This window comes from Trachurus japonicus, chromosome 11 (assembly GCF_045865225.1).
Source record: "Trachurus japonicus isolate A0001 chromosome 11, Traja_1.0".
Taxonomy (NCBI): domain Eukaryota; kingdom Metazoa; phylum Chordata; class Actinopteri; order Carangiformes; family Carangidae; genus Trachurus; species Trachurus japonicus.
In genome coordinates, this window is record NC_140917.1 from 9683189 (window position 1) to 9709286 (window position 26098).

The window sequence follows — 26098 nt, forward strand, 5'->3', positions numbered from 1 at the left end:
CATGAAAATGTCATTTAAAGGCTGGATTGGAAAGTCATCACTGTGGATCTTCTATCTATCATAATCCTCGAGATCTATGAAGCAAGTTTCAACGGGTGACTAATTGATCTTTATGAGTAAGAAAGGGCATATTATTTTTCACTCCACAAGGCAGGGTCAGTAAGGATAGGATGTACATGTCATTTATATTTATGGAGCAAAAACACTGGTATAGTTCTTTATGTGTGCATGAAAATGTACTGCATATACTATAAAACTGTGGTGGCAGCTGTTAGAAAAGTCCCACATCCTGCATCATTCCTGTTGTAACTTATTCTTTCTCAGATTTCTTGGATAGTATTGGATATTCCTATGTTAATCTTTAGACTACTACTTGCCGCTAGTAAACCACTCTTTCAATCTTTTCAAATTTCAAAAATGCACTCCCCTTCCCAAGCGCTTCCCAGCAGTTCCTCAGGAGTGGAACGATGCGCTGGCTGTCCAGCGGGCATGTGGTGAAAATGCAGGACTTCTATAAAAACAAAAAAACGGCTATGTCTTGTAGGTGTGTTTGTCTCTCTCTATGTGCGTCTAGTCGTCACTCTCAAAGGGGTCCAGGCGGGTTTTGAGGCTCAGGGTGCTGGTGTAGGTGAGGTTGGTGGATCGGTACAGGTCCAGGCCCGTCAGGATCTCCACATCTCTGACTCTGGCCGTGTGGAGCTTCAGCAGGTCTTCAACCCACTGTGACTCATCCTCAGCGCTCTGCGGAGACACAGACAGGATGTGGTTATTCACTGTGGATTCAATCATTGAGCTTTAATTGATAGAGACATGACAAGGGGCATACAGCACAATGACTCTCTGAGAACTTTGTTAAAAAGGCCCAGATGGACCAGCGCCACTGAAATGTTTGTGACTGCTTCAGCGAACACTCTCCAAACTGTTTCTAAGAATCTAAATAACTCGGAAAACCAGAATGTTTTGGAATTGACAAACATCACGTACAGTGCCACATGCTGCACGTCACAGCTCTGGAAACACTGTTATAAGTGACAGAGTTGTGTTAGAGGCAAATTCATGCAAAACCGCTGATACGCGTTCCTGTCAGGGGCAGTTTTTCAGAAAGCGGTCTCTGCATTTGCCTCTAAAACAACTCTGTCTGGTAACGTTCTGTTATTATCTCATAGCGTGGTGAATGTGCAGGTCACAACTTGTCCACCAGAGCGTTTTGGAGTTGTTGGATTGTGTATTTGATGAGTTTGATGAGGGAAACCAAGAAATCCCATTAGCCTCCATATAGCGTAGCTCTGAGCAGCTTGCAGCTCGCAGCCCCAAGGACAGCTGAATAACCTCTATAACAATTAGTCACTCCCCCAAGTGAATCATAACAAGAAAAACAAACCATTCTTCAGTGCAATACCTCAATGCAGATTTTACTTCATTCAAGACCAGTTTGTCGGTCTGTACAGTTTCATAATCAAGTAAAAGAGATGTCATCTTGTTGACAGATCTCTGCTACAGTTTCACCTTAGGGATAGGATGACACTGTGGAAGCACTGGAGTTGTGCATGAAATCCGAGAAGCTGCAAGAAACTTCGCCATTTACTGTTCATCAAAATGTTAATTAGTCTAATAAATCATGTGGTCAGATCAAAGACCACTGGCGGATATTCATAAGAGTTCCCCGTCAACAAGATCTGCTCTGGTGTGATTCAAATTAATTCAAGAATGAGCACAAAAGCATCAACAAAGGTGACGTGATCATCTGTACAGCTGCAAATAATCATTCATCCACCAAACCATCTCCTTGTGTATCTGAGACATGAGCAGATAATTATTAGATACTTATAACATACCGGCGGTAGATGAATAAACATATTTTAATTTGGTGCTCTGAATGATAGTCATTCATCTGCAGTAAATTCATCCACTGCGAATATTGAGGTTTGGCCCGTCTGTCTTGTCTATGAGGTAGGCCTTGTTAACTCTCCCAACCTAAATACCTGATGACTGACGAAATCCTCTCTGCGGTACATTTCCATCAGGTCTTAAAAGCTCTGACTTCAAATCACTGTTGGCAAAACGCCATTTTTACACCTTGTTTATTGTCTTTTCTCTTATTTGATGCCATTGGTCCACAGGCACCAGCTCAGCAATCTCAACCAGTTTTAAAACCTGCAGTGCAACCCTCTTTGGCACTGGCAGTATCGCACGGTTGCATCATTTGGCAAATGTAGCAAAATACTAATACACAAAAGAATTCATCAAGTTACGACAGAAAGTATGTTGATGAATACGTATCTGGGTGAAGGTCACTGGAAATAAAATGGCATACTCCAGTATGTCATATGCCAATTATTTATCTGGGAATTACCAAAATGAAAGAAAAAAAAGTCACATAAAAGGTCATTCTGTAAGCCACCCTGCCTTAGAGGTGAAAACATACAGGAGCAACCCACTTATATGTCCGTCCTGGGTGAGGGATCCCTCCTCTGTTGCTCACCCTGAGGTTTCTCCGATTTTTCCCTGTTAAAAGGGTTTTCCATGGAGTTTTTCCTCAGTCGATGTGAGGGTCTAAGGACAGAGGATGTTGTTACGATGCCATGTAAAGCCCTTTGAGACAAACTGTTTGTAAAAACGGGCTATACAAATAAAATTGCCTTGAATGGAAAAAATCACATACATTATAGAAAGAAGTGTTTATAGAAAGATGGTTACATCAATGGAGTTGGTGGGGGAACAAATGGGCTGATTACTCAAAGAGTTTCTCGTCTTTGTTTGTTTTTTCAAGATAAGAGCTGGATACCCAGATTTATGTGCTGATATAATGAACTGAACTGAAGTGTATTTATGCAAAGGAAATTTTTAAACAATGACTAGTTTTATTTTTGATACATTGGTATTATTTCTATTTCATTCAATATTCTCTACGGGTGTAAGTAGCTGAGTGGTTAATCAGCCTGCCATTGTATTTTTTTATTATTATTTTGAAAGATTTATCCAGAAATAATTTGTAGCACATTTGTAGTAAAGGCAACCAAGAAGATGAGTTCATTGTGCAACTGATGAACGTCAATATATCTATCTAGCCTGAGTATCTTATATATAAGCCAGAGTCAAACAAGCCCACTATTCATTACAGCACTGTAACAGCCTGTGTTTTGCACCAGTTATGTTCCTTTGTCCCTGCTTGACCACCTTTCTGCTCAGCTGCCTCTTTTTCAAGGCTCATTGAAACACCTTCATCCCAAAAGTCAGCATTACGTATTATAAGACCACAGGCCCAGACCGATATGATCCACGATGATAATAGATTAAGCTTCAGGGGAATTTGTCTTTGTTCTTCTTGCCATTTGGAGACATAATATTATGACTATAACAAAGGTTGCATCACAAGCGAAAGACTAATATTAATTGCCTGTGAAAATGAGTCATTCAATAATGTGCTCATAAACAAAGGTGTCAGTGTCCCTGAGTGACACATATGCAGGTATATTTTCGATAGTTAATGATCAGTTGTTTCAAATGTTTTTCCTTTCCAAAACCCTAACCCTAGTGATCAACCAGCAGTGCTCTGTCTCCTTACACATGCATTTTGCAAACTGGAGCACGTTGACTTCCACTGCACTGGCCTTGTACAGTGGCAAATGGTGAGTGTACGCCACACAGGACTTGTCCCAACCTCTGGTCAAGGTCTGGGAAACTATTTTGTGTTGACATTTCAATAAAATGTCTCAATCCTCAAGTTACTGTTGGCTTTTTTCAATATTTAACCAAGGTGATAATGTTCTCTAACCCCACAGCCCCCTCCCACAACTCTCATAAATGTTTCAGTTGGTTTTCACATCCATCTGTTCTGTGCTGTGAATTTTTATTAGTCTGGAAAGATGACAAGTCATGATGGTCCAATATGAAGCCTACAGCGCATGTACATTGATGATGACCATGTAGTGAAGAAGCCATCATGAATATCAATATCTCAAACTCATCAAATACACAATCCAACAATTCCGAAACGCATAGTGGACAAGTTGTGACCTGCACATTCACCACGTTACGGAACATTACGAGACGGAGTTGTTTTCGAGGCAAATTCATGCAAACAGCTGATGGGCGTTCCCGTCAGCGGCAGTTTTTCTGCATTTGCCTCGAAAACAACTCTGTCTCATAACGTTCTGTTATGATCTCATAGCGTGGTGAATGTGTAGGTCACAACTTGTCCACCAGAGCGTTTTGGAGTTGTTGGATTGTGTATTTGATGAGTTTGATGAGGGAAACCAAGAAATCCCATTAGCCTCCGTAGTGTAGCTCTGAGCAGCTCGCAGCTCTGCTCCACCGTTCTAAAAAATAGCTTGCACCGACAATTAAAGGTAATGAACCTACTCCTAAGACTATAGGGATTATGGCAATGGGCCAATTTGCCAAAATGTTGAACTATCCCTTTAACTAGTACAAGTTATTATTCTGTTGATATTCAATTTCTCTGTCATTGCTAATAAAACCGTGAGACACACTTCGGTGAAGGTTTGGAGACACATAAACACTGACTGCTGTTCAGCGCATGACTGACAGCTGATCAGTGTCAATTGACACTCAGAAGATTTATGACAGTTTGTACAGTTCACACAGTAGTGAGAGCAAAAGGTCATGGTCTGGTGAGCAATAAACAGGATCAATCATTTGAAGATTAGTGTCAGGTTGAGGAGAGGTCAGTGACGATAGCTACTGGTATCAGAATATTTCAGCCTTTTCTATAAGGTTTTACAGTTGAGTCTTTTTCCCTGTGCAACTTTCTAATATATAAAATGCAGAAAATTGGAGTCCACAGGAAAGAAAAGGCTGTACATCCTCCTGATTTTAGGAAGTAAATAGCCATGATTGCTGCAGACACTGTAAAGGTGGATTTCCTGTGGTCGTTGCCACTCAGAAAACACACTGCAATTCATCAGCTCATCAAGCCCAACAGAATGTACTTACTAATCTTACAGCAACATTTTGACTGATTGTCATTTTCAGTTTGGTAAATTTTATAGGTTCTATGTTACAGCTCAGTCAACACCGTGTCTTATTCCCAGTGGTTTAAAGATGTCATAAAAGAAATGCTCTTTTTTCAAAAAATATCCATCGAGAGTGGAAAACTGGATGACACAGAAAGGAAAAAAAAAAGTTGGAACTAGTTGGAACTATTGGCAATGGAACAGGTCACTATGTGCTGCAACTGGTTTTGCACAAGTCTAAAAAATAAAAATAGGCTGTTGTAGGCTGAATTAATTAATAATTGGCTTCCTTGGCAACTGATTAATTTCACAGATTTCCTCCACAATTCTCAAGAAACCTAAACCAAACAGCACCGTCATTTCGGTTTTTATCACAGTTGTTTAGAGGCCTGACTTGAAGGCTCTTTTAAGTGGTAATTGTAACAAGGGCTACATTTGAAACCCATTACAGATGTAGTAGGCTATAAACATTAGTTGGTTCCAAGGGCCGTAATCAAAGGCTTACATTATGTCAAATACTCACGAACTTCAGTATTACAGGGAATCTGATACGATGCCTTTGCACTTACACAGAACTATCCCACAATGTTTGAAGTAGGGTTTAATCCAGGATTCCCAGGAAATCTGATCAAAATTATTTCTCGATTCCCGGGAAAGATTATGACGGGAAACCGGGGAAATAGCCAAATAAAAGATGTTTATCTGTTTCAGAAGGGTCAAATGATTGGCATCAAGCAAATAAATCATCTAAGGAGATTGCTGAAACTACTAAAATTTGGTTAGGAACTGTCCAACGCATTATTAAAAACTGGGAGGATAGTGGGGAACCATCTTATTCAAGGAAGAAATGTGGTCCGATGTGACCACAGAGTCCAGACCTTAACCCCAATGAGAATGAGAAAAATGAATGCAACTCTGGATGGACATAGCAGAAGTGGTCCAATGAAATGTTAGAGTGTGTGACTTTTTTGGGGGGGGACAGGCAGTGTATATAAAATGTATAGCAATGGAAACAGACCACACTCTTGTGGAGAGCTGGTGGACGAGAGCTTCTTTGTAGACAAGGCACAATTTGGTTCCGAGTTGTTTTAGACGACGTTAGCCTTAGCTTAGTGTACCTATAGCTAGCTTGTTTTCTGTGTTGCAATCATGTAATGAACATTTGGAACAAGATGTTGTTGTAGGCTACACTCCTCCCACTGATGTTATTTCAAATTGCAAGATGCAGGATAAGATTTAAAGATGATTTGATGCAACAAACAGACCATTACATTCTTCAACTTTGCCAGAGATTACATCATAGGACTCCCACAATAAAACTAAAAGACAGACGGGATCAACGAGTGCATCAACAAATGGTGAGACTGCGACTGGCATCTATGCAACTCGCATGCTGGCTGCTCGCACGCACAATACAAATAGTCTGGTGGTCAAATGCTTATTGTGAGGCAAAAAAATATGCTTCCACACATTAGCCATAGTGTTAGCATGCTAACACTTAAACTACAAAGTATAGCCGAGTCCGACTGGAATGTCATCAGTTTTACAGGCATAATATAGTTAACTTTGACCCTAGTATGTCGCTAGTCGACGGATCAGTAAAATTTCAAGTTTTTGGGGGTAACATGACAATGTCAACCAAATTACATAGTATCCTACCAAGTAACTGTTGTGAGTGGCTGTGAGGGTCTAAGGAGGATGTTGTTGTTATGCTTACTGTGTAAAAGCCCTTCAAGACAAACTGTTTGTAAAAATGGCCTATACAAATAAACTTATCTTGTGCTACTGTACTTCAAAAACACAGCTTAGTCGGCAAAAACCCATGCAATATTAGTGTGACCTGTTATACTCTGTGGAGACAGTTGTTTTCACTACTACACTTTTTATATTGTGATAACTGTGATGAGAGGAGGATGGCTTCCTGCTTCCTGTCCTCATGGCAGTATTATGCTACTCCCTAATAACACCAGTTCTGGTGAACACACTGTTCCATTTGCCCTTTCCTGTTAAAAAGGAAATCTGTGGGTTGCAACTGGGCTCAGAGGTTTGACATTACAGGCAGTGAACTACTGTAACAACACAGGAGACAATGGCATAATTTAATTTTCTTAATTTCATTTACCAATCCCAGATTTCCAGACATTTGAATGATTTAATTTTCATAAGAAAAAGGCAAACAAATAAAAACTAAAGTATTTCTATATACTAAATAACATACTAGTAATGACCCCATCTAATCACAATACAAAATAATCATCTGTTTTTATTTATTTTGTAGTTCAAAGTTTATACCTTTAGTTTTAACTTGTAATCTCTCACCTACAGAGGCAAGAATTGCTGGAGTGTATGAAACTTAAACTGAACTCAAAACTGGTCTACTGTAGTAGGAAGCTGTGGCTGGTGAGCAAAAACTCATTTACTAATTTGTGTGCCTCTTTTAGGCCACACTTTCTATTTGTACTGTCGGGGTAGGGGGTGGGAGGGTCTTTAAAGGGATAGTTCAACGTTTTGCCAAATTGGCCCATTGCCATAATCCCTATAGTCATAGCAGTAGGTTCGATACCTTTAATTGTCGGTGCAAGCTATTTTTAGAATGGCGGAGCAGAGCCGCGAGCTGCTCAGAGCTACGCTATGGAGGCTCATGGGATTTTTTGGTTTCCCTCATCCAACTCATCAAATAGCTACACAATCCAACAACTCCAAAATGCTCTGGTGGACAAGTTGTGACCTGCACATTCACCACGCTATGAGATAATAATGGAACGGAGATGGAGACAGAGTTGTTTTGAGGTAAATGCAGAGACTGCTTGCCGAAAAACTTCCCTCGATGGGAACGCACATCAGCGGTTTTGCACGAATTTACCTCGAAAACAACTCCGCCTCGTAATGTTTAACATGTTTTTTGTTAGCGTAGCTCTGAGCAGCCTGCAGCTCGGCTCCGCCGTTCTAAAATAGCTTGCACTGACAATTAAAGGTTAAAGGTTAAAATGTTGAACTATCCCTTTAATATGCCACAAGTAAATCTGTAGCAAATGTTGCAAACCAGAACATCTGTGCCCAAGGTCCAATATCTGGGCCAAGATGATTCCCCCGTGTTTGAGAAGTGCCTTCACAGCTCAATAATATGGAGTTATTTTTGTCTCATAAATATCTGTAAACGCACAGAAGGTGATCTACAAATGTTCCTTGGTTTGCACACGTGTTTTGCTATCCACAAATACAAATTTCTAATTTGTAACTTGTATTTTGGTTTTTACAAATAAATGTGTATTTGTAAATATATTGTGTATTTGTAAATGTATAATTTTCCATTTGTAAAAACAAAAAAGCCATTTGTAAAACCGAAAATTCTGTTTGTGAAGTGTGACTCTGCATTTGTGGATCACCAATCACACACACGCATCTCTTTCCGCAATGACGTATTTCTGAGACATTCCTGCCGAGATCCACACAGATCCACAAACTCACAGCTGCTGATTCACAAAGGGCCGCTCTCCTCACCAGGAGGGGCAGTGTTGGCGAGGAGCTGAATGAAAACTAACGAAGAAGACTGCTACTGGCTTATCTCGAGAAATTATTTTAATTCCCACTGTTAATGCGTCACTTTATTAAGTTTTAATGTTTTTTCATGCGATAAAGTAACTGTTTAGATCCCCAATATGCGGTTAGTTTATCCAAATGACGCCTGTTTGGAAGTTTGCTCCGCCGTTCGCGGAGCAGTGAAGCTCCACCTGTGGAGCAGCTAACTAGCTAGGCTACCACCGGACGAGCGGTCTATCACAGAGGCTGCAGCCGGGCTGGTCGGGCGGCTAAGCCGCGGTCTCCTCCCAGGGGAGAAAACGACCTGCATTGTTAATGTCAACTGACTGACCGTTTCATTGTAAAACATTTATTTATTGATGTAGCGGTGGTGATTGTACATAGCCCATTATAGACTAAATAGTTTTGTTTGTTGATATAGCCTACAGACTACTACACCACTGAATGAGACAACATTTATCTCCTAAAAATAATTCATCCAGCCGGCGGTAAACCTCTAAAAAACTGCCGGTAGATTGATGGGCTCCTTTTCTCCCCTGGGAGGACGACGCAGATTAGCCGACCGACCACCTCAGCAGCCCGGCTGTTGCTTCTGTGATGATCCGCTCATCCAGAGGCAGCAACCGGGTTGGGGCTTGGTTTCTCCCCTGGAATGACGCCGTGGCTTAGCCGGCCGACCACCACAGCAGCCCCGGCTGCTTCCTCTGTGATGATCTGCTCATCCAGAGGCAGCAACCGGTTTACTGAAGTGCTCGTTTTCTCCCCCGAGAAGACGCCGTGGCTTCGCCAGCCGACCACCACAGCAGCTCGGCTGTAGCCTCTGTGATAGACCGCTCGTCTGGTGGTAGCCTAGTTAGCTGCTCCGGCGTCATTTGGATAAAAATAACCACATATTGGGGATCTAAACAGTCTAACATCTAAACATCTAATCAGATCTAAACAGCAGCCGGGCTGCTGCGGTGGGCTGGCTAACCAGCGTCGTCGTTCCGGGGGAAAAAACGAGCCGGGTGAGACCTGGATGACAGCGGAGGTTAGCCGCCCGACCACCACAGCAGCCCGGCGGTAGCCTCTGTGATAGACCGCTCGTCCGGTGGTAGCCTAGTAAGCTTAGCTGCTCCACAGATGGAGCTTCACTGCTCCGCGAACGGCGGAGCAAACTTCCAAACAGGCGTCATTTGGATAAACTAACCGCTTATTGGGGATCTAAACAGTTACTTTATCGCATGAAAAAACATTAAAACTTAATAAAGTGACGCATTAACAGTGGGAATTAAAATAATTTCGAGATTAGCCAGTAGCAGTCTTCTTCGTTAGTTTTCATTCAGCTCCTCGCCAACACTGCCCCTCCTGGTGAGGAGAGCGGCCCTTTGTGAATCAGCAGCTGTGAGTTTGTGGATCTGTGTGGATCTCGGCAGGATTGTCTCAGAAATACGTCATTGCGGAAAGAGATGCGTGTGTGTGATTGGTGATCCACAAATGCAGAGTCACACTTCACAAACAGAATTTTCGGTTTTACAAATGGCTTTTTTGTTTTTACTAATGGAAAATTATACATTTACAAATACACAATATATTTACAAATACACATTTATTTGTAAAAACCAAAATACAAGTTACAAATTAGAAATTTGTATTTGTGGATAGCAAAACACGTGTGCAAACCAAGGAACATTTGTAGATCACCTTCTGTGCGTTTACAGATATTTATGAGACAAAAATAACTCCATACAATAATGACTTGATGCCTTGAACATAAACATAAGTTTATTTGTGAAGCTGTGGAAATGAAACCTCAACCTCACTCAAGATCTTTAAGTATCCCAAACACCCTTTTATTTGAGTAACACAAAACTTGATTTATTATCACATGCACATGCTGTCAAGAACAAGCAAATACTACAGTATATGGCAACACAAAACTAGTTCCATTTGATGGATCAAAACTATGCAAAATCTTTCAATAGATGAAATAAAATTTCCCTAAGTAAGGCAAACAAACACTGCTCGCTGAGGATATGTGAAGATCTGAGTCAGAGCACAGTGGAGGGGCACTGCACAGCTGTAACAGTGTGTGTGTGTGTGTGTGTGTGTGTGTGTGTGTGTGTGTGTGTGTGTGTGTGTGTGTGTGTGTGTGTGTGTGTGTGTTTGCGTAACGGCAAAGGAGAGGGGGCCTCCACATGGTGTGTGTGTATACTAAACACTCGTGATACTCATCAGACCAGACCACACATGCCCACGCACACGATGAGGATTCCCCACTGTAGGGAAACACGTAGGCTGTCGTTTCAAAACAACTGATTTTGCAACTGACATGGCAAGAATACAAGTCAAGCTATGAATTGAGATCCAGATCAAGTCATAAATTACCCAGAATGAACTTGCACGTCTGTCCGTCCTGGGTGAGGGATCCCTCCTCTGTTGCTCACCCTGAGGTTTCTCCAATTTTTCCCTGTTTAAAGGGTTCTCTTTGGAGTTTTTCCTCAGTCGATGTGAGGGTCAAAGGGCAGAGGATGTTGTTGTGATGCCATGTAAAGCCCTTTGAGACAAACTGTTTGTCTATATACAGAATATACTCCAGTAAAGATAGAGATTGCCCAGATAGAGAGTTGCACTGATTCGAAACCGTGCTGAGTTGCGCTGTTACATATCTGAGAGGCATGACGACTGTTTATTCCATGGGATGACTCAGAGTCTACCTTAACATGAAACTCATTCCATAATGTCAATCACGAGTCACCAGCAGAAAGAAAATGTCATGGCTGTTTTTGTGATTGCACACTGTTATACCTAATTAACCCCTTGATTCAACCCTCTCTTTATTCGCTTTGCTTATTCATAACATTGCTTTGAAACAAGATTAGTAGTTAGTGAAGGAACTTAAGGTTTAACTTTAACATTCCACCAGTGTATCCGACTGTAGAGTAGGTTAGTTCACTTTATATGGAGCATCATGAATCGTTTCTTGCTGACAGATTTAATATCTATTTCTGCCAAATTATGGGTAATCTCCTTCTTGTATAAAAGGTCTCTTGAATAAAAAATATATACTGTACATATGCGTATATATGTACATACAAATACTCTCGGTCATACATCCTTCTTAAAAGCCGTTTTAGACACAGAGCAGTCCCTGCGGAGAACATTAAATCATCTTTCCAGTAGGGCATTATGAGTGTAGTACAGAGTGCTGTTTAATCCACTCATTTCGCAAATGGATCTAGCAACCTCTCACAGCCTTCCTGGCAGACTACAGTCTTCAGGAGGTGTCTGGTTCAATGGTGCATTGCTTGAAAGCTCCAGCAGAGTATTTCCTTGTGGTGGTTGCTTTTTTTCAGGAGGATTTTAGTGGACTGAAATTTTCCACGGATGAAGTAAAAAATACCCTTATTTCACTGTGACATTTCTCCAGCAACCGCTGTCTCACCTCCTACAAGTTTCCATTTGAAACAAGTTCCTTTTACTCAGGTGGTCATGTGTTTTGTCAAATACTGTTTCTTTTAATACCAGATGTGAACAGCACAAGTGTAAAATCAAGTCTAAAGTTATGACACATGGTGAATTTGAAACTAAAGTGCAAGGAATCCAGTGAAGGAGGGTTTAACTCCCCAACTCCAACTCAATAGCATTTCTACTCCGATAAGAGATAATATCAGCAGTAGTTATGTGTCTGTGAATGTATTTGACAGCAGAGCTTTGATTCTCAGAGCTGCAGCTGTGTGATGGAAAAACCTCCCACACTTCAAACTGCTGTCATGATACCAATCAGAGCTGCTACTCACCATGAATTGACAAAAAGACAAAGTGCACCTCTGTTGGAAAAATGAGGTGGGAAGAAAGTGGCTCAGATTTCTTTCTAACTGGGCAGTTTGGGAATTTTCGTTATTTATGCTTTGCTTCATATTGCAAAGGTGAAACATGTGTCTCTTCTCCCCCTCGATGCTGACACCTCCAGTAGAACAGGTTCATGGACTTAAGACACTGAAATGAACAAGAATAGGCTGAAAATACTAAAATTGATAAATTGAACTCAACCATAATTATACTGTTATGTCAGAATATTTCTACCTTTGGTACGTAAATAGCACTAATAGTAAGAGTAATAGTACTTCTTTTTTTTTTACATTGGTGTACTATTGTATTTTCATTATACTTGAGTTATATTGTGTGCAGCTGCTGTGTTGTGGCATGAAGTCATATTGACCTCATTGGTTTGTCAGGTCCTCTTCTTGGAGCTCTGAAATTAACTAAAAAAAACAGATATGACACCTTTGTTTTCTATGACCTACAAAAAAGTTCAACCGACAGTGACCTCTGGAGGCCGAGGTGCAGGTGGATGAAACATATACTTGCACTGTCTCAAATTTTACAGGTAAAATGCCTCCATTCAGGGGCAGTCTGGAGCCCTGCTACATAATAAAAAGCATGGCAATAAAAAGGCAAGACATGACTATATAGAAATCTAATGTTCCTGAGCTCCTGTGATTCAATTGTGAAGAAAAATTACCAGAAATGCTGTAAATACATTGCATGCAAAGTGAAAAGGGAAGAGCCCCCCGATTTCTCTTCTACAGTAGTTGTGTGGGAGTCGAATTCCTGCAAACCGCTGTGTGTGACACACCAAATCATTTTTGCAATTTTGCACAAATTAATGTATGAAACTATGTCTGACTCATCTTTCCATAGTTACATATAGCTACAAAAGAGAGAATAAGTCCCTGGGAGTTATTTTTGAGCCCTGTGTTTGCACAATACTTGTCCAGCTGTAGTGTAGTGTTTTGGCAACAGCAAGGAGATTCCCCCTCAGCTCGCATGTCGTGACCTCAAAAAAGACAGAAGCTCTTGTAAATAATGAGCTTAAAGGTTTTAAACTGAATTTTAGGTGGTTTTGGAGAAACGACCTTCCAAGGAAGGAAACTGTCACCCTGACTTTTGACCGGCAAATCGAATCCGCTCATCCTTGAGTCGCAGTGAAAGTTTGTGCCAAATTTGAAGAAGTTCTGTCTGAATGTTATTGAGCTGCTGTAATGTAAGAATGGGATAGGCCCATGGACAACAAAACAAACTTGCTGTCATTTTGAAGCTTCTCTTCAACCAAATGGGCTCTATGCACAGCTCCACTACTTCCTGAACTTAAGGCAGCTCCTTTATTTCCTGTCTTACATTATTGGACAAACTGATTAATCCAGGTGTGTCTGAGTAGTCAGACAGCAGGAGCTGCCTTAAATTCAGGAAGTAGTCGAGCTGTGCATAGAGCCCATTCAGCCCAGTTTTAGGGGGAAAAAATAGCCAGTAATGGGAAACATAAGAGAACCAAAAAGGCACCGTCATTGCACATTAAAGCCAACAAGGACAACACTCAACAGCCCCTGCTTCTTTCCAAAACATCACATTTAATTTACTTGGGGAACAAAAACATGTCATGCTCAAAGTGGCGCACGTAATGAATGAGCAGAAGTCACAGCTTAATCATATGTTATTTCCATTTACTGACTTTCCCACAGACACGCCACTCCCGACTATCCTGGAATATCTCAGCTTTCCACAGCACCTGATTCCCACACACTCTTACTCACCTACCTCTTGTCCTCATTAGTCCTAATGTGATTATCCTCCTCGCCCAGTTTTAATGATAACTTTGCCTGCCTTTTGTCAGCAGTGCCTTTTCAATCTATTTGCTAATCTTCCTCCTCCCTTGCCGTTTCCCCTTTGCTTTCTATTGCCCTCCAAGCTTTCATCAAATTTAAACAGCTTTATTTTCCTGCCTATGGCGGTTGCCGTGATTGGAGTGTCTGTGTCCGTAGCGGTGCCCAGGCAGTGCGCTGTTTTTTTTTCCCACGGCACACAGAAAAATCTAAACTTTTTTGGAGGCAGCCAGTTCACCACATGTGATAACAATGTGTCACAACATGCTACCTGGCTTTCAGTGCTTGTTGGTTTTTTGTCAAATCTCGGTTCCTTATCCAGCTGTTTTCTCCCCCACTGTTTCCTCGTGGCTTAAATCAATCAATCAAAACATGAATATGTGTAAAATGTCTTTGTACAAATTGAAGAGACAACATGTATGAGGGAGGGGGTATACTCATTAAACCAGGATTAAATGGACTTTCAGCTGACCTAACACAACTTCTACATTGTTGTACAATTATCACAGGGGAGATTCAGTAAGTATCAGAATCAGATTTCCTTCATCTTCAGCTTCCCACCCAGAAACATTAGGTAATTTTCACTCCTTTTTTTTTCTTTTTTTTTACCGCAAATTCCGTGGTGAAATGTATCCATCTTTCATTTCAGCCACCTTTTAAATACATCCCAACCATTATTGGTCTTATAAACATCTGCTATGACTGACCTATTAAAAGCATCCGTAATATTAACCAAGTCCATAAGAATTTACAATAAATCACACTGATAATAGCATCCAGCAATGTCTTCCTCTGCCAAGGCCAAACAATCCACATTAATCAGACACCATCCACCAAATTGCACAACCATCTCAACACCAAATACAGTATGTAAAACATTTTCACCACCACCACTATTTCCAGAGAAACAAAACTGCTGTGTTGAAAACACAGACGCAATCGGCACCAATACTTGAAGGGAAAATTCACCCATTGCTATAATCGCTATAGTCGTAGGAGTAGGTTAATTACCTTTATTTGTCGGTGCATGTTGTTTTGAGATCCACGGGGCAGAGATGCAAGCGGCCCAGCGTACACAATGGCCTGCACATTCACCACGCTATGAAATAATCATGTAACATTACGAAACAGAGTAGTTTTCAATGCAAATGCGTAGCCGGAACTACATTCCAGACACGGCTGCTGGGCGGGGTGATTTCAAAAGCTCAAGCAGTTCCGAGTATTTGCTTCGTGTGTCGTAATGTAACATGTAACATGATTATTTCATAGCGTGGTGAATGTGAAGGTCACAACTTGTCCACGAGAGCGTATTTGATGAGTTTGATGAGGGACAGGGGAGGGGACCTGTACCATTCATCGGATCTTAAAGCACCGATAATTAAAACCCTACTACAGACTACAGGGATTATGGCAATGGGTGAATTTGCCAAAAATGTTGAACTATCCCTTTAAAGGGTTTGTCTCTTATCACCAGAAAGTTGGGTGGAAATTAGTTTGGTGCTTTGGCGAGGGTAAACAGTTATACTGTATGAACAGTCAAGCTTTTACTGTCAGTTAATTGTCAGTTTTTAGCACTTTACTATACTTGTAGCCTCATCCTCAGTCAGTGTCATCTCTACCAAGAAGGGTTGCTATGCAAAATGGAGAGAGATGTGACTCACAGAGACCTGGATTTCTATAAACAACGAGCCAAACTCTTGAGAGCTTAACTTTCCAGAGCGATTCTGACGGCAGCAGAGTTTATACTCTAAAAGGGGAAACATATTTACTTCAGAATGAAGCCAAAGCTCTTTCTCTTTGCACTTTGCGGAGAGTGCAGGTCAGTCTCTCTATGCTAATCACATAAACACTTCATTCACACTGAAGTGAGTTATAAGTGATGTCTGGACAAACACTTTCATTTGCCAATATCGCACAATATGACTCTTTCTGCGTCACTTCAATTTGTACTGACTGGTCTATATCCTCGGTGTGACTCAAAGGACGTTTCATGCAGAAAATATCTGGTGATGAATCTTCCCTGAAACCAAACAAGGCCTCTCAATACAAAGCACTGATTTTACGGGGAACATGCACACAGCCCAGGACTTCATTTGATTCAACTGTTTGTACTTGGGGCCTATTGTAACTGGAATGTATTATTGGGCAGTTACAAAGGAGTCAAACCTGTGATCACTGCTTCAGACTATACTGTATACCAGATGTGCTCTAAACACTCGACCAAAATTACCCTATTTATCTTCATCTTTTTCTTAGTCATTTTAACACAAGTAGACTAGACAATAGAAACAAGGACAGACTGTTTAAAAAATTGTTTTTATGCAAACATAATGGCGGCCCTAAATAATGACTAAATGCACTTTTTTCAGTGAAATAAGGGTTATTTATTGTGAATGGGATTCTTTTTTTTTCTTACTGTTATCTTATTCACCTATGTTTTAAAGCTTCTTCTTTTTTAACTGTCTTATAGCTCTCTATAGCTTTTATCCTTCTACACTGCAGAGAGCACCTCTTTTTCATTGCTGTGGAAATGGCACTGACAATGTATCTATTGCATTCAATATAATGTATTCATCCATCTGAAATCCACTCTATAGTTAGCATGCACGGTGAATGGAACATGTTGCACAGAGATGGAAGCTCAAACATGGCTGATATCGTTGATTTTTTTCATTGTCAAGTCAAACGACTTGACAATAAAAAAAAATTGAATGTTAAATAACTGCCGCAACAAATGTGGATTAATCCACCACTGAAAATAGTCCCTAACAAATGCACTCCTACAGTTAGCAGCTGATTGAGAAATTACTGATGTAATGAAACCAAATACTGTACTTGTAGGGTGTTTGTTAGACCACAGTCATGTTTTATTGGTATGTGAACTAAAGTGCTAATGGAAGTTATGACAGTGCTAAAGGAAGTTAAGTGACATCGGTTTATGCATCAACAAAACTGATGACTCATTAGAGCAAAAGGAGAAAAACACAAGTGTGGTTTCTGTTTGGGTTTCAATCACCCATCCTTTCGTGCCATTTACATCGTAGTCCAGATAGTCTAGATTGCAGTGTATACAGATGTAAAGGATGTTTATCACGCTAGACCAGTTGAGCACTTGCAGAGCCTCATTGAGGCCCCTGAAAATACGGAACCGTGTCTAAAGTTTCCATTTCCTATAAACAGCAGCCGTTTGGAGTGGAGCATGGCATTTTCATTCAAGAGTTCAATTAAATGACCTGTAAACCATCGAAGACTGACAAAGATTAATGATTATACCCATTCCATAACTGCACTCACATGGAACTGGTACTTACATACTGTACAGTACAGGCCAAAAGTTTGGACACACTCAATGCATTTCCTTTATTTTCCATGACTATTTACATTGTAGATTCTCACTGAAATTCCACTAATGAACCCTGACAAGGCACACATGTGAAGTGAAAACCATTTTGGTCAGGTTCACCTCTTGAACCTCATCAAGAGAATGCCAAGAGTCTGCAAAGCAGTAATCAGAGCAAAGGGTGGCTACTTTGAAAAAAATAGAATTGGTGGGGGCAGAGATAGAGAAGGAGGAGAAAGAAGGAGAGGAAGAAGAAAAGAAGAAAGAGAAGACAAAGAAGAAAAGACATGTTTTCAGTTATTTCACACTTTTTTTGTTAATTCCACATGTGTTCATTCATAGTTTTGGTGCCTTCAGTGAGAATAAAGCAAACACATTGAATGAGAAGGTGTGTCCAAACTTTTGGCCTGTACTGTATATAGCATCCATGATGGTTTTAATCAGGGATAAAAATTTTAAAAAGCATTAAAGCTATAGAGGTATTATTGTTACTTTATTATTTGAAAATGTGTATCTTAATCTGTGTTTGTATGATGATGTGATCTATAAATGTGTACTGACATTGGTGTGTATGTACATGAATGTGAAAATGTGTGTTCAGAATCTGTGCGTAATAAGATTTGTAAATGTGTCAGTCAAATCCTTGTCTGTACTGTATTCAGATTTGCAAGTGAAGACAAATCTGCAAATGCGTGCAAAGATCTGTGTACAGTACAGGCCAAAAGTTTGGACACACTCAATGCATTTCCTTTATTTTCATGACTATTTACATTGTAGATTCCACAAATCCACAAATGCGTCACCCGTCTTTGATCCCTCTGGTCAGTGGTCAGAGCGTTTTGATCCGTGTGTCCCACCTGAGCTCTCTATTAATCCACTGGATCATGGGCGGCACACACACACACATATTACAGGTGTGTGATTGTCGCTGCAGCTGCTGCCTGTTCGTCACTATATGACGAGTTGGGCCCTGTAGCGATTTGTGTTTATTTATCTAAACAGAGCGCGAGAGAGATGAACACACATGCTGTCTTTGTCTGCATCGGATCAAATGTCATTCTGTCCCTTCGTCCGTCCAGCTCTCTGTCCACTCTCTCCATGGCAGAAACTCTTACCACGCGCAAAACCCTCATTTACATATTGCGGTTTGCACGTGTTTTCATTTAGCGGGTTACTCTTAGTAGATCACCTATTTTGCATGCACTAACCAAACTCGCAATATTATAGCGGGCGCAAACAATATAGCGCCCGCTATCTGGGATCTTAGTAAATCCGGCCCTAAATGCGTTAACTCCACTATTATCCTCAGCCCAGCAAAGACACGGGATGCTATACTGCAGACTGAGCCTGTGAGCCTGAGCTCAGGGCAAAGGGAAAGTTACATTTGCCGTACGCATTTGTGGATGTGTACCAAAGTGTACCAAAATTTCTTTTTACACGTTTACAGATTTATGCTCACTTACAGATCTTTGCACGCATTTGCAGATTTGTCTTCACTTACAAATCTGATTACGCACAAAGATTCTTTTGCAGATTCATATAGACCCTTTCAGAGAGTATAAACAAAGACAGGTGTGGCTCATTAGAAAACGCTCTGCTACACTAAATGGAATGGAGCCTTAATTAGTATCCTTGGTAACACCTGTATTTGTTTATACTCTCTGAAAGGGTCTATACACACACACAAATGTCAGTACACATTTACAGATCTCACATCTCATCACACAAACACAGATTGAGATATTTGCAAACAATAAAGTAACAATAATGCCTCCATATAAAGCGTTGTCTGGAAAAACACTTTCTGCGTCAGTTCTGACTGTTCTATGACGATCTCCTCGGTATGACTCAGAGGACGTTTCATGCAGAAAACAAGAACCAATCAATTCTACAGCCCTCTCAAAACAAAGCACTGATTTTGTGTCCACAATGATCTGGAGGGGTAATACCACACAGCCCTGGATTCAACTGTCTGCACTTGGCCGACTTGCTACAGTTGTTTAGCCTTGAAGTTTGTTTTTAGAGCTTTCTCCCTTCTCATCTGTTTGGCTTCAGTTACCGATGAAGAACAAAGAACGTTTCTTTTTTGTTCAAACTACAGAGAATATAAATTTTCTCACTGGTTTTTGTCGAGTCCATAGTTAATGAGTCATAATAGGTGGGAGTTTGGCATAATTCTATCTCGTGAAAGGTTTTTTTGGGATATTTGAAATGTATCAGAAATTCACTCATGACTCATTGCAGCAACACATGGTGCAAGTTCGCATTAGTCATGCAATAAATGTACCAAAAAAATTCAAGAACTATAAAAAAAATTCGACAAACTGAAATTCACCCTCAAATATATCTGATTTTACTTTTGTCTTTGTCAGTTTTTTTTTGTTTTTGATACACCATATTGATATAGATTTTTGATATTTAGCAATACTCTTTCTTGTGTTCATGTATTTTGTGCATGTTCCTCTTTTCTGAGGAGGCCCCAGGGAAGACCCAGGACTATGTGACTCTGCTGGACTGGGAACGCCTTTGGGATCCCCCCGTAGGAGATGGATGAAGTGTCCAGTCAGAGGGAAGTCTGGGTGTCCCTGCTCAGACTGCTACCCCAGATAATCGGAAGACGATGGATGAACGGAACTGTAACTAACTGGAATTTATTATATGAGGGAATCTCCCCCAAAGGATTCAACCATATTTCATCTATCTGTTCGGATGACTCAACAGGCTGATGCTGATGCTGATGCAGCTGCAGCGGCAGATGGGACGGCGCTGCCCCCTGGTGGAATTCGTTTGAACTTACATTACACGCCTCGCTGTTGTCCGGTCTGTTAGGAAGCAGAAAGGAGAAGACCTTGAGGGCTCCGTCACACTCCTCCAGCGTCTGGTTCAGCTCCTGACAGCTCGTCACAACAGTGTAGAAGTGGGTGGGGACGGGGAAAGCGTCGGGGGAAAACCTGGAGGGAATAACGCACTGAGAGTTACTAACCAGATGACTGATAGAGTTGTTTTTTTAGGGGTTTTGTTGGACTTACATTTCAGATTCAGCAACTGCAAACCACTTTTCAGAGGCTTTAATTGTGTAAATACATGTGTTATTTAATAGTGCACTCGTTGAGCAGTGCAGGAAAACTCTGAACTAAAAGCAAAAATCAGTAAACCAGTGATAGAATAATCCAGCGAGGACCTCTAGTGGTTGAGTGCGGCCCTTACTCTTTTGTCTTCTCTGTGGTGTCACGCAGGCCGTCGTAGTTATAATCAAAGACGGGCCCAGCGAGCACGTTGATACCGTTGTTTTCCTCTGCATAACGCCTCAGCAGCGTCCCCTGCAGGTAACTCCACAGTCCTGCACAAGGGGAAACAAAACAGTGTCATCAAACATGACAACTTGACAACATCAAAAAGTTTCCATGGGCATTAAGTGAATTGTTTATCAATGTAAAACAAAAAAGTTTTTAAAAGACAGAGACTGTCTCCATTAGAGACAGTCTCCATCTCTAACTTTATAGTTCTCTAGGGACCTTAATAGTTCCCTACCACCCAAATAAGACTCTGCGATCCCAAAATGCAGGCTTGCTGGCTGTGCCTACAGTAGAGTATTAAAAAGTAGTGTGGGAGCCAATTCTCTGAAATCAACTTCCAATTCAAATTTGTGGGGCAGATACCCTCTCTATTTTCAAAAATCGACTTAAAACATCCCTTTTTAATAGAGCATATAGTTAGGGATCTGAGTATAGCATATTTTTCTTCTTTTTTTTAATTTATCTTCCTAAAATTGATTTGTTTTTAACTTGGCCTTATTAGCTACACAATAATTTTACTCGTATGATTGTTTTTGTTTTATCACTGCTATTGTTTTATATATATTATATATATTATAAAATGGTTTTCAAGTTAAAGTAAAACAATCTTTGTCATTTATTTGGCACAAAAATAACCTTTTCAAAAAAGGCAGACTACCGGTATGTTTCTAAGTATTATTATTCTGTCCACTATACCGCAGAAACTGATTCATCACTAACAATGATGAATACTGTGTATCTGCATTTGTCCTGACAAGTCCTCTCTCCCTCTGCAGAGACAATGGGTGTCAGGCTGTCCTCTCTCAGACCTGACATCACGTTTACTGGCCCTTTGTCTCGTGTGAAACCCCAGAAAATAACACTTTTGTTCACATATCAGAGGCATCGGTTCAACTGCTTAGAGGCTGGAGCTCGTAGTCACGTTATAATCAAGCTCCTTGATTTTTATTATCGTTCCAAAAGATGCACAAATGCTTTTATTTGCTCCAAGACCACCAATTGAAAGCTCAGTGAAATAACTCCCCTATAACGTCAAGGTCATTGAAAGTTTATCGCTTTTTCCCACTTGAATAAAACAAGATTATAATCAGATGGATTATTAAATTATGTCATTCTTGTTTGTTTTTTCGGTAGCTTAGTCACAGGACGTATCTGAACAAAACACTGACAGACTCACACCTTTTTCACCAAATCTCTAAAATCAGGAGTCATGTTGTGATCACAGATGTCGTATCTACTAGCAACCGTCACTTGAGACTTATTTTCCCCATCCAACTGAAACACAGTATACGCCGCATTTCCACCGAAAGTTCCTGGTACTTTTAGTATCTGGAAATGCGTCTGTGTTTCCGACGGGGCCCAAATCCCCTTTCACCAATAAGGGATAACATTAGAGTTATGTGATCAATATCATGTCTATCAACTCACTCCCTGACATGTGAATTTGCATGGCTGTGTCAATAAGTGTGTAGGTTTTTACAGCCAGAAAAAAACATTTTAAGGTCAGAAACTAATATTTGTGACCTAAAAGCCTACATTTTGACTAGTATTGATACCATTGGAGATGAAAGAGCAGGTTAATAGGTGAAGTATGAGTCATCAATGTTTATTTCAAACCACCATGCTGGTACAGGTAGTGACTGACAGGGGTGGGGATGGTTCTTCTAACACCTTTTTATCTTTGTTGTTTTGTTTTATTAAGTGTTATTGTGTCAACCATCTTTCCTGGAATTTTACATGAACTATGAGTTGCTGAAGGTTTCCATTCATACATCGACACCATTCAATCACTGGTATTATCAGAAGATGTTCTTTAAAGGGATAGTTCACCCAAAATTCAAATTTCACTCATTATCTACTCACCCTCATGTCAACTAAGAGCTGTGAGAATTTTCAGAGTCCTCTGTCCCTTCTCTGAGTTACGGGGGCATTTGTCCATATAATGGTTGCCAATGGATACCAACTTTCTTCGTCCAAAAAGACACACCAAAAAACATCCAAATACCTCCATACTGCTCGTCTGTAATGTCCCTCTTGTATTGAAGCCCCGACATGAGAAATTGTTCCAAAACAAATTAAATAAGTCTATATTTTAAGCTTGTTTGTAGCGGAAGCTCCCAGTGTCTCGGTTCACTGCTCTTCCTGTGTCAGTGCAAATCTCTCGTGATTTGCACTGACCGGCGGAACAATTTCTCATGTCGGGGCTTCAATACAAGAGGGACATTACAGACGAGCACTATGGAGGTATTTGGATGTTTTTTGGTGTGTCTTTTTGGACAAAAAAAAGTTGGTATCCATTGACAACCATTATATGGACAAATACTACTGCGCGGACCCCCCCGCTGTAACTCAGAGAAGGGACGGAGGACTCTGAAAATTCTCACTGCTCTTAGTCGACATGAGGGTGAGTAGATAATGAGTGAAATTTGAATTTTGGGTGAACTATCCCTTTAAGACAGCTTTCTAATGTTAGGATTCACACCACTGACACTGTTCTTCAATTAGCCGTCAATGATGAGTTCTTTTTGTTCATACTGAACCACAGAAATGTGCTTTAGTGTTGGAACATGCACAATAAACTAACATAGATGCATGTTTTTTTTGGTTTGGTCTCAGTTTTTAATCTCACTGTTACTGTCACTGTGTTGTACCAGTGGCACTCCTTGCATTTAAAGAAAAAGAAAAAGAGGAAAGGCCAGCAGCACTCGTGTCCTTTTCATTGTTTTTTATTGCAAACTGCAATATTCAACAGGAAGTGATGTATTTAAATACTCACAGCTGTGGTCAATCACTTGATCGACAAGTAACAGTACTCGAGAAGAATAACAACTTCACAATGCAAAATTATTAGAAAAATAGAAACATATAGAAACATTTAAAAATGTAACAAATATCCAAAAACCCAGACATCTAAAGTATCATAGGTAAATACATATAAAAAGGTAAATATAACAATTAAAAAAGTGCGGTCAACCATTATAATAATCACTGTGCTGATTTGCTCTGTCTCCTTTTATTATAATGCTGCTGCTGGCCTTTCTTCTTTTTCTTTAAGTGCAACTTTTGGCCGTGCACCTCTTCAGTTTGTTCCTGAAAGTTTTTTGGAAAGTGCGTGTTTTTCTTTGTTTTGAACTCCTTGCATTTGACATCAAATAGTGAATTCTGTGATACTGTATAGTCTGGGGAGTTTAAGGCATTGCTATTTGTAGAGGACAAATGAGGGGACTTTGTGTCAAAATTTGGGAGCCCTACCATGAACACGCTGCAAGTTATGGGAGCTGAGACAAAAAAAAGTGTAACACAACCATTACCGGGCGCCCGTATTATGAGTGACTCACTTTTGAAAGCCGGATACATGGGAACGGTGTTGGTGATGAGAGAAGCGTCATATCTGGACTCAGGAGATGATGCCAGCTCTGCCAGGAGAGAATCACAACAAATCCTCTTAATAACCAGGATCACATTACAGTGTTGTCAAGGAAACATCACATAGAGGAAAAGTCATAGCAGTTTTCCCTTTGATTGGCATCACATCTGGTTCCAACCTGTTCAATGCTACACTTGAATTTATTTAGTTTTTCTTTGCTTCAAAATGTCAAACATTGGTCTGAAATTACAAACTATGACTACTTTATAGTCACAGCTTGGTCATAGCTTACAAAAACTAACATGACCTTTTAGTTCAGCCTGTCTTCCGCTGGAACTAATTGTGTTATTATTGCAAAAGCCCACAAGACACAATCAGCAATAACCAAGAAGTTTGATCTCTCTCCCAGGGCTGCAAGAAAACAATGATGTCATTGTTTTCTTGCAGCAAAGTTGTTGACACTATGGGCCCTAGTTTCTTAGACCGGGTGAAGTCTAACCTCAGCGCAGCTTCGCCACGCGAACGAGGCGTGTCTAGGTCCATTTCGCAAGTTTGGTGGGCCACGCAGTCAGACTTAGACCAGCGCAAGCCCTCCCCTCGTCCCTCCCACCGGCGCAAACGGCAAAGAGGGAGGAGAGAGGGCGGGAGGGAGACAGGAGGAGGAGAAGTGGGATTAACACAGCCGATTCGGATCTTCACCAATCAAAGGAGCTCCTCTCCTCACCTTTAACTGCGCCGCGGGTGATGCGCACTGCAAGTTTGTCATTTTATACTTTGACATGGACGGAGGAGACAGCGACGCCAGAGGCCGAACCTCTCCCAGGAGGAAACAGCTGTTTTGGTCCGGAGGTCCGAGCTCAGAGTGACCAATAATGAGTTTACTAATATCCTTAATCAGGTTTGATCTGATACACTGAGAACCGCTGCCCAGTGTAAGAAACAACAACTAATAAACTAATAAAGAAACTCACATTTATTCAAACCCTGTGTAAGCAAGATGAGAGGTGCAATCACAACATAAACAAACACCATGAAATCAGCGTAAAGGACGCTCTCTCTCTCTCTCTCTCTCTCTCTCTCTCTGTCCGTCTCTTTTTTTCTCTTTTTTTTCTGTGATAGAGATGCTGAGTATACTGTAGTAGGCTATATACTGACTATCTGATACCGAGGCTGTTGTGGTGGACTAAGAGAGATGAAGATTTGTGTTTTGTTTTTCATTACGGCTGCGTGATGCGGTAGCTCGCGCTAATGAATTAATAAGTAAATAAATAAATAAAGCGATCATCACAAGGGCAGAGTGCATATCTCAACATGGCAGCATGCAGTCATCCACCCTCAGTCCTGCTTGGGACATCCACAGCTGCTTTTCAGTGCCAGTTCATCCCTGCTGTGTTAATTCAGGTGGAGTTTCCTTTGATCTCTGCTTTGATCTGACGTCAGATGTGACGGGACAATCTATATAGATATAAATTCACGTGTTGATTCCGTTAGTTGCATTAAATAGTGGTTATTGTGGATATTTATTGCATTGAAATGTGCCTGGAACTGTGGAGATCTGCCTGTGAGGTCTTGGTGACGTGTGTGCACTGCAGGTCAGTCAGCCAAACTTCCACTGCACCTGCTGCGCTTCGCCCTGCGCTGAGACTAGACCTGGTTGGAGGTGGCGAGCTTTCAGCGCAACCTCGGCGGGACATTTTCGCACAAAACTTCCACTGCACCAAGCTGAATCTGTGACGCCTCCCCCTGCTGCGCGGCCACGCCTATCTCAGCGCAGCGCGATCTACCAATCTTCCAATCTGACTTTGCACTAGGCTGCGCTGGTCGAAACTTGCATTAGACCAGCTGCGTTACCTTGCGCCACCTGCGCTGCGCCAGCAAACTAGGGCCCATCGTGTTGTGTAGTGATCCAGGACAGTTTCAGCTGCTACACTCTGACA

The 26098-nt window shown here is 41.0% G+C and overlaps 1 protein-coding gene across 1 annotated transcript in view; it reads right to left on the bottom strand.

The window, feature by feature from the left end:
* Positions 1 to 203: 203 nt before the first annotated feature.
* Positions 204 to 26098, bottom strand: part of LOC146978216 (autotaxin-like) — a 43824-nt gene continuing 17929 nt past the window's right edge. Inside the window, exons 22-25 of the mRNA XM_085790899.1 lie at positions 24133 to 24210; positions 20706 to 20838; positions 20296 to 20449; positions 204 to 741 (exon numbers count right to left, since the gene is read on the bottom strand). Of these exons, the coding sequence (XP_085647025.1) occupies positions 571 to 741; positions 20296 to 20449; positions 20706 to 20838; positions 24133 to 24210 (536 nt within the window). The 3' untranslated portion in view covers positions 204 to 570. The remainder of the gene's footprint in view (positions 742 to 20295; positions 20450 to 20705; positions 20839 to 24132; positions 24211 to 26098) is intronic.